This window comes from Orcinus orca, chromosome 4, assembly GCF_937001465.1.
Source record: "Orcinus orca chromosome 4, mOrcOrc1.1, whole genome shotgun sequence".
Taxonomy (NCBI): Eukaryota; Metazoa; Chordata; class Mammalia; order Artiodactyla; family Delphinidae; genus Orcinus; species Orcinus orca.
The window spans coordinates 68,341,955-68,357,167 of NC_064562.1; the positions used below are offsets into that span (position 1 = coordinate 68,341,955).

General features: G+C 34.5%; 1 protein-coding gene across 1 annotated transcript in view; it reads left to right on the forward strand.

Annotated features, from left to right (window-relative positions):
• The first annotated feature begins 1,100 nt into the window (after positions 1–1,100).
• The window catches only part of LOC101276329 (UDP-glucuronosyltransferase 2A2), a 47,300-nt gene continuing 33,187 nt past the window's right edge, over positions 1,101–15,213 (forward strand). Inside the window, 2 exon segments of the mRNA XM_049708906.1 lie at positions 1,101–1,811; positions 12,434–13,070. Coding sequence (XP_049564863.1) covers positions 1,101–1,811; positions 12,434–13,070 — 1,348 coding nt within the window.

Here is a 15,213-nt window from a genome sequence, read left to right on the forward strand (position 1 = left end):
ACTCTCATGGGCTAATCTATCCTAGTGTTTGACACAGTAGGCCATGGGAGGCAAGGAACCTTAATTCTGTTAATACCAGTTCCTTCTTTATTTTGCTGTATGAACTTGTCAAGTTACTCAACTTCTCTGAGCAACGGTTCTTTCTTTATGTGGGAATAATTAGAGTAACTGCTTCACTGGATCTTTTCTTTAGTGAGAAGTAAATGACATTAATACATGTAAAACACTTTGCACGATGTCTGACAAATAGTGAACACTTAAATGCTAGTAACAATTTTAAAAATCTGAGTCTAGATGTAAAATAGTTTATTCACATAGGCTTAGCTAGCTTTTGAGCAGCACTTTCAAAAGAAGGATGTTTGAATTAGCAATTCTTTTCAAATAGCTCCTATTCACATGTAACATTACCCATCATCTCTTGTATATATTACTTGCACATAGTTTATTTATTTACTTGTAATTTTTTCTCAGTAATTCATTAACATAAAATATTTTCCTAAACATATTATTAAAGTAGTAATAAATATTGCACTCACTATATTTCTTTGTACTTTGCATTTTGTAAGTATTCTCTTTGCAATAATCTTATCTATTAACAACTAAGAACTACTTTAAAAGTTTAATTGTTACTAATGACATTATATAAAATATATTAAATCTTGGAAAATCTATAGCATTAGCAACTCTACATTTCTGAGTAAGTTCTAGCCCTGTCTGAGGTTTTGGTACCTAGGCCTGAGTGTAGAGTTGAGATACACAGTGGCTTTAAGCAGCTTAGTAGTAATAATTTAACAATTATAAGATGCAAAGGAAGGGTTGAAGGATCAACTTCAAGAAAAGGATCAGAGAGCCAGAATCATCACCAAAGCTAAAGCAACAGGTTGAGAGACAAGACACATGATACCCCTAAATCTCCAATTATCACAAAACTATGATTATAGAGCTACCATGACTAATATCATTTTGTAGAGAGAAGGCTCTTAAGAGTATCAGTGGTTTGAATCAAAACTTAGAAATAATCTGTCTCTCCTTTTTTGCTTAACAAGCAGAGAAATTCATTTGTGCCAAACCTCATTGAATCTTCTACATCAAACGACATCATGTTGAACAAGAACATTCTGCTGTTGGCTCTTCAGATAAGTCTCTTAGGAACCACTCTTGGTGGGAATGTTTTGATTTGGCCAATAGAAGGTAGTCATTGGCTAAATGTTAAGACAATTATAGATGAGCTAATTAAAAAAGAGCATAATGTGACTGTCGTAGTTGCTTCTGGTGCACTTTTCATCACACCGACTTCTAACTCATCTCTGATATTTGAAATATCTAAAGTGCCCTTTGGCAAAGAAAGAATAGAAGGATTGATCAAGGACTTTGTTTTGACATGGATGGAAAATAGACCATCTCCTTTAACCATTTGGAGATTCTATCAGGAGATGGCCAAAGTCATCAAGGACTTCCATATGGTGGCTAGAGAAGTCTGTGATGGTGTTCTCAAAAACCAAAATCTAATGGAAAAGCTGAAGAAAAGCAAATTTGAGGTCTTGGTGTCAGATCCAGTATTTCCTTGTGGTGATATAATAGCTTTAAAACTGGGAATTCCATTTATATACTCTTTGAGGTTTTCTCCAGCCTCAACAGTGGAAAAACACTGCGGGAAGGTACCATACCCTCCTTCCTATGTTCCTGCTATTTTATCAGAACTTACTGACCAGATGTCTTTCACCGACAGAATAAGAAATTTCATTTCCTACCATCTACAGGACTACATGTTTAATATGCTTTGGAAATCATGGGATTCCTACTATAGTAAAGCTTTGGGTATGTTACATTTTTTATTATTTAAGTTTGAGCAAACAGAGCTTTGTATCACTTCTTCTCTATTTCCCTATGGCTATTCTTCTTCAATCCTACATATTGATTACTGTCTATTACTATCATTTGACAGCAGGAAAGAACATAAAAGACACTATGATTTGCAGCTACAGTGTGTTGTTTTCTAATTTTATGGACTTGAAGGTACCAAATAAGTTCTTTTATGGATAACATTCTGGTGACAAATACCTAAGTTTAAAAATAGGACTAAATTCTCATTTAGATATTGCACTGAAAATAGAAATTGCCTAGAAACTTCAGTGGGGTATGCAAAAAGCTGGAAGAAATTAAGCTGTCTACAAGCCCATTATTGTAAACATTTGTGCATGTGTATTTAAAAACATACATGTTTATGGAAAATGTTTGATTATTGCACATAGATTTCCTACTGTTTACTAGGCTCTCCCTTAGATAGAGAGGTTACAACAAAGACTGAGACCAAGTTCTTGGATTCAAGGATTTCACAGTCAAGCAGAAGAGATGTCAGACATGAAAAGGAATACTTACAGTATGAATGAGGTGAGTAATGGAAATATGCATAAAGGACAGAGATAGTATAAAGGAGACAGGCAGTATGTGACGAGAGAGAGTGGTATTCTGAAAAACTTCAGAGTTGAGGTGTTGCACCTCAAAAGGAAATTTTTAAACAGTGAATATAAATTTTCCTGCAAATTAAGTGTGGGGAAGGAAACAGTGTGCCTAATATTGTGGAGTCTTAAAATAGCATGTGTGTGCTGTGTATTACTGATGATTCAGTATTTATGAAGGTCAAATTGATTTGCATTTCTTTGATGATTAGTGTTGTTGAACACCTTTTCATGTATCTGTTGGCCATCTATATGTCTTTGGAAAAATGTCATTTCAGATCCTCTGCCCATTTTCAGTCATATTGTTTGTATTTTTGCTACTAAGTTGTATAAGTTTTCATATATTTTGGATATTAGCCCCTTATCAGATATATGATTTGCAGATATTTTCTCCCATATGATAGGTTGCCTTTTTATTTTGTTGATAGTTTCCTTTTTTGTGCAGAAGCTTTTAAGTTTGAGGTAGTCCTACTTGTTTATATTTTCTTTTGTTGCTTTTGCTTTTGGTAGTAAATCCAAAAAACATCATCAAGACCTATGTCAAGGAGCTTAGCACCTATATTTTCTTCTAGGAGTTTTGTGGTTTCAGTTCAAACCACAAAAGTCTTTAAACCATTTCAAGTTAATTTTTGTACATGATGTAAGATAGGGGTCCAGTTTCATTGTTTCACATGTGGTTGTGCAGTTTTTCCAACATGATTTATTGAAGAGTCTGTCTTCTCCACTGTATATTCTTGGCTCCTTTGTTATAAATTAATTGACAGTATATGAGTGGGTTTATGGGTGAGGAGTATGAAGAGAGATGTAAGTTACAAGTGGCTGATCATATTCTCTGGATATATTAAATAGTTGCTCCCAAACTCAAAAACAGATATTTATCTCCTGGAATCCAAACAAAAGTCTACCTGTTCTGATTCTTAGAGAGAATAAGCTCAGCTACTATGACAATCGTGAACTACCCTACGAAGATAAAAGTGAATGGTCAACATCATAGGGCTAAAACTGGACCTTAAAAATTAAGAAAGAGGACAAAGAAATGGCAATTTTATAAGGCAACAAAGCTGTCAAGATTTTGAAAACTCTTTAATCTCCTCATGCATGTAGTAAACTAACAGTGACATCTGAACATGTGCAGAATCTCAGTTAATGAACTAGAGGAATGTACATGGAGAGTTCCTTGGTCACAGTATGTGTCTACATTTTCATCTCATCACTTATGTTTTTATCAACTACTTGTTCTCAACTTGAGATAATAATTATCAGGATTACGATGTTCTTTATTTATGTTGGTGAAATTATCCCTAGATAAACCTTCTCCATGCTGGCAATGTCAAAATCACATGTTTCATTGTATTTTGCTTGTAAGTTAATACTGGTAATAAAACCACACTATTTTCCCATCTTAAGATATTAGAATAATATTTCTTAACAATTTTTTCATGGGAATGTAATGAAGATTTCTAGAAAGGTTCTTACTCTCTGATTTTGATAATCTCATGTTTCTAATCAAATTACACTCTTCCGACTTAGAATGGCTATTTAAACTTTGTTGTACTATAACACAATATTCTTATTGATGTCCAGGGACTTGAGCACTCATATTCCAAAGGTCAGGTAAGAAATGAAAGTACTGACATGGCGGAGCAATTTATTTTTTTGCAAGACTTTGTACATGTGGAATGATAAATGAGGATGATGAACGGAACTGACTTGGAAAAATAACTTATTTCCAATTTGTAATTTGAATTTACCTTTTAATTTAGCTTGACTGTTCTAATCAAAGTCATTGCAACAAATCCATATCTACTCAGTTGTCAAATTGTCACACCTGAGTAAATAAATAGAGGACAACTTTCTTTCTATAACATTATTTTTCTGCAGTGGTATGCTATAAGATCTCAGAGTGAGTCCATCTCTGCTAATTGCTAGGAATTGGATATTATCATGTGAAAATTACTTCTTTTATTTCAGGTAACAGGTATTTGGTTGAAACTCCTGGATATCATTATAGTAAGAGCAGGCAATATTTGTTGATAATTGCTTCACATGTAATATATACCTTAATCCTTGCAATGAACTTGTGAAGAAAAATCTACTATCACAAATGAGAATATTGAGGCTTAGAAATAGTGAACATGTTAAAATCAAATCATATAGCTATTAGGTTGAAAGAATTTTCAAACAATTCTTTCTGACACCAAAGCGTCTAGAACAATTTTTCTCTCCTTTAAAATCTTCAGGAACAAATTCATCAATTATTCAGAATATTTTAGGTTTAAACTTTCTTGGGTACTTTTCTTCTTCCTTTCAATATATTTAGTTTTTACAATCTGCTATTCTATTTCTCACCTATTTAATTTGCTGAATTGAATTTAATTGGGCCATGTTATCACTAGGCACCTTGTTATTCCTTTAGGCATAGCAATTCTGTTGCCTGGGATAATTTGCCTGAGGATAGCTTTCTGGTCTTAAGAGAGCTTCACTTTAACTGAAAGTTAGAAACGGCTTCTGCAGATTTCAAATATATTTGTCTAAAGTTGATCCAGGTAAATTTTATTTTTGTTTATATTAACAACAAAAAAGCTGCCACCAAAATTGGGGAAACATTTAGGGAAATGATAATGTAGCATTTTAATGCCAGTAAAAATATTTATAATCCATAAATACTACATCTTGCTACCAACAGTTTTACCTTGTGGCCACTATAAAAACAAATATTTTTTTGTGAGTAACTTTTACATATTAGATTTATATAAATATACAATGTATTTTTATATATGAATAATCTCTAAAAACGAATGCCATCTATAATAACAATAGATAATCATGCAAATATATTAAGTTCAATAGGAAAAACTGTAGACCTTCATAAAAGAAAAAAGCTTGACCATAGTATTCAGATCTTCACATGAACGAGGTACTCACTAAGCACAGGTAATTAATGTAAAATAAAGTGCTAGAAATTAGACATATTTGAGTGTGTGTATCTGCACAGTGCTTGATTTCCAGTTGTCATTTTAAAAGAGAAAAAGCATATTGGAATATACTCTTCTTTTCCCTGAAGAGTAATACATTTTGGTTTGGAACATTCTTTTTCTTTCTTTTATTCTCTTCCTGTCTTTCCTTTGCTTCCCTCTCTCCTTCCTTCCTTTCTTCTTCTATTTCAAAATTTAAGTTAATCTTGATTGGTTAGAATTTTTCAAATCACCACTGGTAGCATTCTCTTTTACACAATTACCCATCAGCCAGATGATAGCCATAGGCGGCATGACAACAAAGATGGAACTTGCTGTGGGACATGCACAATTCCCAGAAAGAGCTTTCACTCTTTTTTGCTCCCACTCAATGAAAGGGAATGAAGGTTTTAATCTTTGTAGGTATAATCTTGAGCTTTATATCTGTGTATTTCTTAAATCATTTTTGAACTTTGCAACTGCATATATTGTTAGTGATAGATCATTTGTGATGCGCCTGGAGATTGAGCATGACTGACTCTTGTGGAGAAAATTGCAAGTGTTTGGGAACATCTGCACTGAAGCTCAGGTGCCCCCGGGGGCCATTGTCTGAGTAGTGGAAGAGGGGAGGTGGGTCTAAGTGATGAGATCTAGGTGATCTGATCTGGTTAAATTGATCATTTTAAAGTCAGATTCTCTCCCTACAATATCAAATATAGCTAACATTTATTGAGTGCAAATGCTATTCTGAATAATTTACATGCATTGCTTTGTTTAGTACTCATAACTACAGAAAATAGGCACTGTCATTCTCCCCTAGTTTGTAATGAGGCTGAGTAACTTGCCTGAGGTTACAATCAAGGAAGTGGTGAAGGAATTAATGCCAGACCCAGGGCTAAAAAGAAAGCTTTAGACAATATTCAGTGTATACAGGATAAAACAAAGGGAAAAAAGGAAAGTTCACCTAAGTTTAAAATTTCAAATTAGATTTCTGTGCATTAATTTTATATCTGGCTACTTTACCAAATTCATTGATTAGCTCTAGTAGTTTTCTGGTAGAATTAATGCACAGAAATCTTTTGCATTCCTATACACTAAAGCTGAAAAATATGAAAGAGAAATTAAGGAAACACTCCCATTTACCATTGCAATAAAAATAACAAAATACCTAGGAATAAACATACCTCAGGAGACAAAAGACCTGTATGCAGAAAATTATAAGACACTGATAAAAGAAATTAAACATGATACAAACAGATGGAGAGATATAACATGTTCTTGGATTGGAAGAATCAGCATTGTGAAAATGATTATACTACTCAAAGCAATCTACAGATTCAATGCAATCTCTACCAAACTTCCAATTGCACTTTTCACAGAACTAGAACCAAAAATTTCACAATTTGTATGGAAACACAAAAGACCTCGAATAGCCAAAGCAAACTTGAAAAAGAAAAATGGAGCTGGAGGAATCAGGCTCCCTGACTTCAGACTATACTACAAAGCTACAGTAATCAAGATAGTATGGTACTGGCCAAAAAATATATATATATATAAATCAATGGAACAGAATAGAAAGCCCAGAAATAAACCCATGCACATATGGTCACCTTACCTTTGATAAAAGAGGCAATAATATACAATGGAGAAACGATAGCCTCTTCAATAAGTGGTACTGGGAAAACTGGACAGCTACATGTAAAATAATGAAATTATAACACTCCCTAACACCATACACAAAAATAAACTCAAAATGGATTTAAGACCTAAATATAAGGCCAGACACTGTAAAACTCTTAGAGGAAAACATAGGCAGAACACTCTATGACATAAATCACAGCAAGATCCTTTTTGACCCACCTCCTAGAGAAATGGAAATAAAAACAAAAAAAACAAATGGGACCTAATGAAACTTAAAAACTTTTGCACAGCAAAAGAAACCATAAACAAGACCAAAATACAACCTTCAGAATGGGAGAAAATATTTGCAAATGAAACAACTGACAAAGGATTAATCTCAAAATTTACAAGCAGCCCATGCAGCTCAATATCAAAACAACAAAGAGCCCAATCCAAAAATGGGCAGAAGACCTTAATAGACATTTCTCCAAAGAAGATGTACAGATTGCCAGCAAACACATGAAAGAATGTTCAACATCCCTAATCACTAGAGAAATGCAAATTAAAGCTACAATGAGGTATCACCTCACCCTGTCCATCCTCAAAAAATCTACAAACAATAAATTCTGGAAAGGGTGTGGAGAAAAGGGAACCCTCTTGCACTGTTGGTGGGAATGTAAATTGATACAGCCACTATGGAGAACACTATGGAGGTTCCTTAAAAATTTAAAAATAAAACTACCATACAACCCATCAATCCCACTATGGGGCATATAACCTGAAAAAACGGTAATTCAAAAAGAGTCATGTGCCACAATGTTCATTGAAGCTCTATTTACAATAGCCAGGACATGGAAGCAATCTAAGTGTCCATCGACAGATGAATGGATAAAGAAGATGTGGCACATATATGCAATGGACTATTACTCAGCCATAGAAAGAAACAAAACTGTGTTATTTCTAGTGAGGTGGATGGACCTAGAGTCTGTCATACAGAGTGAAGGAAGTCAGAAAGAGAAAAGTAAGTACTGTATGCTAACACATATATATGGAATCTAAAAATATTTTAAATGGTTCTGAAGAACCTAGGGGAAGGACAGGAATGAAGAGCAGACATGGAGAATGGACTTGAGGACATGGGGAGGGGGAAGGGTAAGCTGGGACAAAGTGAGAGAGTGGCATGGACATATATACACTACCAAATGTAAAATAGATAGCTAGTGGGAAGGAGCTGCATAGCACAGGTAGATCAGTTCGGTGCTTTGTGTCCACCTAGAGAGGTGGGATTGGGAGAGTGGGAGGGAGACACAAGAGGGAGGAGATATGGGGATATTTGTATATGTATAGCTGATTCACTTTGTTATACAGCAGAAACTAACACACCATTATAAAGCAATTATACTCCAAAAAAGTTGTTAAAAAAAAAAGAGACAATCCATCATATTAAAAATGTATAAATGAAGAAAATAAAAACAAATACAATTTCAAATGAATTAACTAAATGCCAATCAAGGAACTCAAATAAAATTGAAGTACTAATGTAAGGCTAAAACTTTAAAGTTACTAAAGAGTTGATTACTCAGGTTCCTAAAACAGTGTGAAGACTGGTTTGTAGGCTTTTGTGGCCTCTGGAGCCACCTCCAAATCTGAGTGACAATGAGAAATGATCAGCACAATTAAATCCTAGCATCCAGGGCAATGCACAGAAAGAGGAAAGCTTCAAGGCAGGGCATGTGTTTGGGGAAAAAATTTGTAAGAAAAACTCCTGTACAAAAGTGTTGTTTTAAACATTCTCAATTCAAACTAATAGCATTATACATTTTAAGATATTTTAACTCTAATTTAGTTTTATACAGATGACTAACATTCTCCAACAAAACCTCATTAAATCTTATTCTGAAAAATTTATGTCTGTTTTATTATCCTTTGGAGTCCTCTCTTTCAAAATAGAGAATGAAAAGGAGCAATTGATTCTGAGGGGAACAAAATCCTCCACCCCAAAATGTCTCTTTGGCTTGAGGATTATCTGAAGCTGATTGCTTTCAAGAGACAAAGACTCAGGAAGTCTTTCTTTTTACCTTCCCTTTAACTGCTTAAAAGAATTTAGATACGAGGCCCTGTCCAGGCAGAGCCCTCTCACCAGAGAAATCTACAGAGAACAACACCTACTGTGGTAGGGAAACTCAACAGGGCCTGGAGACCAAAGTCCAATCTGTGTCCCATTGTCTCTATGGCACAGCAAATATTCATTTACCAAATATTTGTTTTTCCATCTCTATGTGAATTGCCTTCCTCCACTCTAAAGCCCCAAACCCTTACCCCATTCTCCTTCCCTCAGGTGGCATATAGGCCTCAGTTGCCTAACTTGTTCTTGGGCCTCATAGTCTTGAGGAGACCCTGCATGTCACTAAATTTGGTTTTCTCCTGTTCATCTGTGTCACATCGATTTAATTTTTAGATGAGCCAAAATAACCTAGAAAAGGTAGAGGGAAAGTTTTTTTCCTCTCCAACAATTCAAAGTACAAGAACAATATCATAATTGGTGCAAATTTTCTATGACTAATCTATTTTTCACTCATGGTACTTATGTATTGTTTCACAGGCATATGTTTTTTAAATTATTTTCTGAGCTCTTTAGTTATGTTTAAGATGTCATCATCAAATATTCACCATTGTGAAATGTAATATTTTCTAATTTTTACTGTTATAAAATATATCTCAACTATTCAATTTAAAAAGTAAATTATAGAAGAAGGAACATTGGACTGGGAACCAGAATACTTATGCATTTCCAGTATTGTGACTTTCAGATTATTTAAACCTCTCTTAGTCTATTTTCTTACATACAAAATGATGGAGATGGGCAAACTGGACCTATGTTGGCTATAGAATGACAATCCCACATGCTATTACTGAAACCGTATTCAGAAGAGCTATAAGTGAACTCATAAAGCAAACAAATATGTGATTGTTTTAAATTACAGAACTTCATTATTTCATGAAATTATGCATATTTAGCATACTATTTTTTCACTGATGGAAATTTAAATCTAAGCTTATACTGCATATGTCCCCAAACATAATTTATTTTTTAATCTCTTCATCATTTTTGAATTTGCAAATTATGAAGCATTTCAGGTATACAGGAAACCATAGAATAAATGGAACAGAACTCTACATTGATGGTAGTGAGATTAAACATTTTAACATCCAAGAATAATTTTAAAACAAAAATAATATATATATATATATATCAGCTACTAATTAATTCTATTATCTCTTATTGTTTTTATTAAATTATATAATTTTATTATTGTCCTGAAGAGACCACCTAACAGTGGAAAGTTAACTCCTTGAACGCTTGAATTTTTTTTTAAATGCAGGGTAATTTAGGGCTGCCTACCTGCATTTGATTCTTGGGTATATTTTGATAAGCTTTTAAATGTTATCATAGCTGTTGCTAGTGAGTAATGGCTAATTAATTATTATACTTACAAGGACTTCAATAACTGAACAAATCTCAGTATTTTATAAATGAACTTTCAGTTATCCTTTATATGTTGTTGTGTTTTGTCTCCTTTTTATAATAAGGTCATGACAGCAACAGATTTCTTTATGAAGCTATTTTAAATTCTCTTCACTAGGCCATTTTAATGGCCATCAAGATTAGTCATACTCTTCTCCTACTGTTTTGTTTCAAAATGTAATTAATTTTAAAATTACTGCCCCTATAACCAAATTGAGGCTAGCTCTTGAAAGGACACAAATACAATCATTCTAAAAGCATAACTTCTCTCTCTCCTCTTTCCCTTTCTCTGCCTTCCTGGTCCTTTTGTTCCTTAAGGTCCTGAAATGACAATTCAAGGGCAAAAGATCATAAAGAGAAAACCCAGCACTTAATTTCCAATCTCAGTTCCCGGTTTCTATCCTTTTAATCACTTTATTTGTTCTTATTTTCTCTTTTTAATGGCAGCTTTCAAAGATTTTAACTTTTAAAATAGCACCAGTATATATTTGCCCTTGTTCAGTTTGGCATTCACTAAGAACCTCAACTAACATGTATCATTACATCCATGTCTAGCCAGTAATTCTGTAGCTAACCCACTGATTTACTGGTCAATCTTTAGGCAAATTTATTAAACTGCTAACATTACTAAACTCTTGCTCTGAACCAAGCAGTCTGCAAAGCAGCTTTGCAGATATTATTGCTAATTTACAACTTAATATAACAAATTAGCATCATCTCTCATTTACACATGAGAAAACTAAGGCTGAGAGGATCTAGGTAATTCATCAGGGTCACAAATCTTGTTAAAGGTCAGTTTTTGAATCCAGGGTTGTTGAAATCTAGAGTTCACCTAATTTAAGCTACTAAACAGCTCTGAGTAAAAAGCGTATGTTTTCTCAGGGTGCTGGTTGCTATCTCCTTGACTGTGTATAAAGATATCATAGGGAAGAAAATTAAAATTTCCCTGTAATAAGGAGACAGTGATTAATTTGCTTTATCAGAGAAGAAAACAGTCCTCTATCAAATGTGTAGTAATTAACTCTATTACCCAATTAATCTAAAACTTCTTGAAGTGTTTGAGCAAACATCCTCTAAGGGAAGCTTGTTTTTAATATTTTCCTAACTATGAGACATGGGGAAATGATAATAATGCTGGTCACTGGGCATTGCCAAAGTTCCTGAAACTTAACAAAGATGAGACATGACATTGTAAAAAGCCAGAAATGAGTGAAATAGTGTTATGATTGTTGTCCCAATTGTACTACTCTGTCAAATATGCTTCTGGATATGCAATTCAACATTACTTTCATTATCCATGAAATGGAGTAAATCACTTCTGCTAAACAAGATTATGAAAAGGATTGAGTCAGACAATGCATGTAGAAATGCCTTATAATAAAGATATCCAGCTTGAAAGTTCTGCAAGTTTTGGCAAAGTGACTTTAGCAGTGAGAAATATTATTTTTCATTTAACAATTTGGGGAAAGGTATACTAAATTGAAGGCACATTTTATAAATTATGGTTATTTTCACAGAGAACACAGATATCAGGTTTATAACCTGCCTGCTTCTTTTTCTTTAAAATAGGGCCAGATTTCATTTCTTTTGTTGGACTAATCATATTAATATATTCAAGAATTTGAGTTATATTGTTTTCCTTTTAGTCTATAGATCAATTGACTTATGAATGAGTGTAGCCATCGCATTAAATATTATTTTGTTTGAAAAAATAATCTACCTAAATATACTTTGAAAGTTTCTTTTCGTCTTAAAAGATCGGTAGTAGGATGGTTTCCATAATGGATATCACCGTGCCTAAGAAGTTTTCCCATCTTCTGATTTTTAATTTGACTCCGATTGAAATTGTTCTAAGTGGGAATGTGCTAATTTAGCCAACGGATGGTAGCCACCGGTTAAACATTAAGATCATTTTGGAAGAGTTGAATCAAAGAAATCACAATGTGACTGTACAGGCTTCATCAGCGACTCTATTCGTCAACTCCAGTGATGATTCTCTTGTGAATTTTGAGGTGATATCTGTTTCCTACAAGAAAAGCAACATCGGCTCCTTAATTGAACATCTGATAATGCTGTGGATAGATCACAGACTGACTCCTCTCATGCTCTGGACTTTTTACAAAGAACTAGGAAAACTCCTACATACTTTTTTTCAGATTAATATACAAATCTGTGATTGAGTATTAAAGAACCCCAAGTTAATGGCAAGACTTCAGAAAGGAGGCTTTGATGTGCTGCTAGCCGACCCAGTAACAATCTGTGGAGACCTGGTTGCTCTGAAATCAGGAATTCCATTTATGTACATGTTGAAGTTCTCTCCAGCCTCAGCAGTAGAGAGACACTGTGGAAAAATCCCAGCACCTGCCTCCTATGTACCTGCAGCACTTTCAGAGCTCACTGACCAGATGTCCTTTGGCGAAAGGGTTAAAAATACCATATCTTATCCACTGCAAGATTATATATTTCAGTCCTACTGGGGACAATGGAATTCATACTATAGCAAAATCCTAGGTAAGTCTCTAAAATATTATCTTACTATTGATTCTAGATATCTTATTTATTGTTAATACAGCAGAAGGTTTCCATACCACCGCCTATGGCAAGCTGAAGTAAATACACTTATTATGCCTTTGTACACACCCTTGAACATTATTTCTGGATAAATTCCTAGAAAATAGAGTGGTGGTATTAATACGTATGTTGTTGTCTCAAAGCAAATAATGTTGTGCTTATTTAGGTAATAGCTTTTCAATGTGTAAATCAATCTTCAAATATAAATGAAAATACCTTTACTAGGATAAATTATGACACTGCTAAAAAATACCTTGACACACATTTTGAAGTGATACCTGATTTACTTTCCCTCTTCAGTCTTCATTTTTTCTTTGTCTGAGGAAGCTTTAAAAAGCCTAGGGTTAGGGGCTTCCCTGGTGGTGCAGTGGTTGAGAGTCCGCCTGCCGATGCAGGGGACGCGGGTTCGTGCCCCGGTCTGGGAGGATCCCACATGCCGCGGAGCGCCTGGGCCCGTGGGCCATGGCCGCTGGGCCTGCGCGTCCGGAGCCTGTGCTCCGCGGCGGGAGAGGCCACAACAGTGAGAAGCCCGCGTACCGCAAAAAAAAAAAAAAAAAAAAAAGCCTAGGGTTAGGCATTGGAAACTTGAGTTTATACTCTGCTCTGCCTCTCACTATCTCTCCATCCTTAGGTTCCCCTGGGTGCTTGCGCCAGCACTGCCTCCAACTTAATTGCTCAGGGACCTTTGGCAAACCTCAAGGTTCCTTGTCTCACAGATTCCTTTATGAGCATCAAACAAAATAAAACAAACTGTCAAGGCCAGTTCTGGTTCATTGTATATATTATTTCTTTTTCTCATCTTCATGAGTCTTCCTTTCTTTATTTTTCTGTTTTCTTTTCTAATTAATGCTTTTTTCTCTAGGTCTATTAGTAGTAGCAGGGATACTAATTAAAAGCAAAAATTAATAGTTGATGTTACCAATGGTACTTTCTTATAAAGGTAATACGCAAAATACTATTCTTTCACTCACCTTTTGGCTTTCCTCTGTCCCCCCCCTTTATTTCTTTTCTTCCTTCTTCCATCTCTCCCTAACTCCCTTCATTTATTTTACTTTCTTCTCTCCCTCTTCCTTCCTTCCCTCCTCTTTTCCTCCCTCCTTCCTTCCTTCCTTCCTTCCTTCCATCCATCTCGCTTTCTTTGTGTAGAAAAGTTACCAAATACCAGCCCAGTATCTACCTCTTTTCTAGGTACTGGGAATACAACAGTTAGCAAAACAGATCAAAATCTTTACTCTACCCTTATGGAGCTCACACTAGTAAAAGGAGACAGTCAACAAATAAAATGAATCTATAAAATATACAGGGTGTTAGACTGTGATATATGCTATGTAGTAAAACACGAAGACTAGACAGTTCTGCAAGTAGTGTTATACTTTTAAATAGGGTGGCAAAGGAAGGTCTGAACTGAAAAGATGACATTCAGACAAAGACCTCAGAGCAGTGAGAATGAGAACCAGTAGGATCCCTGGAGAAAAAGCATTTCAGGCATAGGTAAAAACAAGTGCAAAAACCCATGGCAGGCCATAGATGCAGGACTTACATAAGGATTTACAATAAAGATTTAATGTATCTTGACCTTAAATCTTACTTTTCACAAGTAGAATCTGTAAAATTTTTTTCTTTCCTTGATTTTGGAATACTCTATCCTGTTTTCCATCACTTTTAAACTTCTTTGTGGAATTAGTCTAGAAGAAAGATATTGAACATATCATACACATATAAATAAAACATATGCAAGGTAATTAAATTTTGCATATACTTTTGTAGATATGGTAGAATTTTGAAAGTAAAATTCTGTGTTTTTATATCTTTTATAATGTAACATAACTATATTTTCTTTTTTTCTGGGTTCCAAATTTCATATGCTTCAGAAACATATTTCACTTTAAATTTAGGTGTTATTCACATGATTATTTCCCAAGACATTTGAAATGTGTGCTATAATAGTTATCACTGCGCATATATGTATCACATACCAACAACTACTGTGGGTTTTGAATAAGGTAACTGTCTATAAATAAGGAGATGTAAAAAGTAAAATGGTGAAGGGCCTTGCAAAGCACAGGAGATTCTGGGTTCAAGT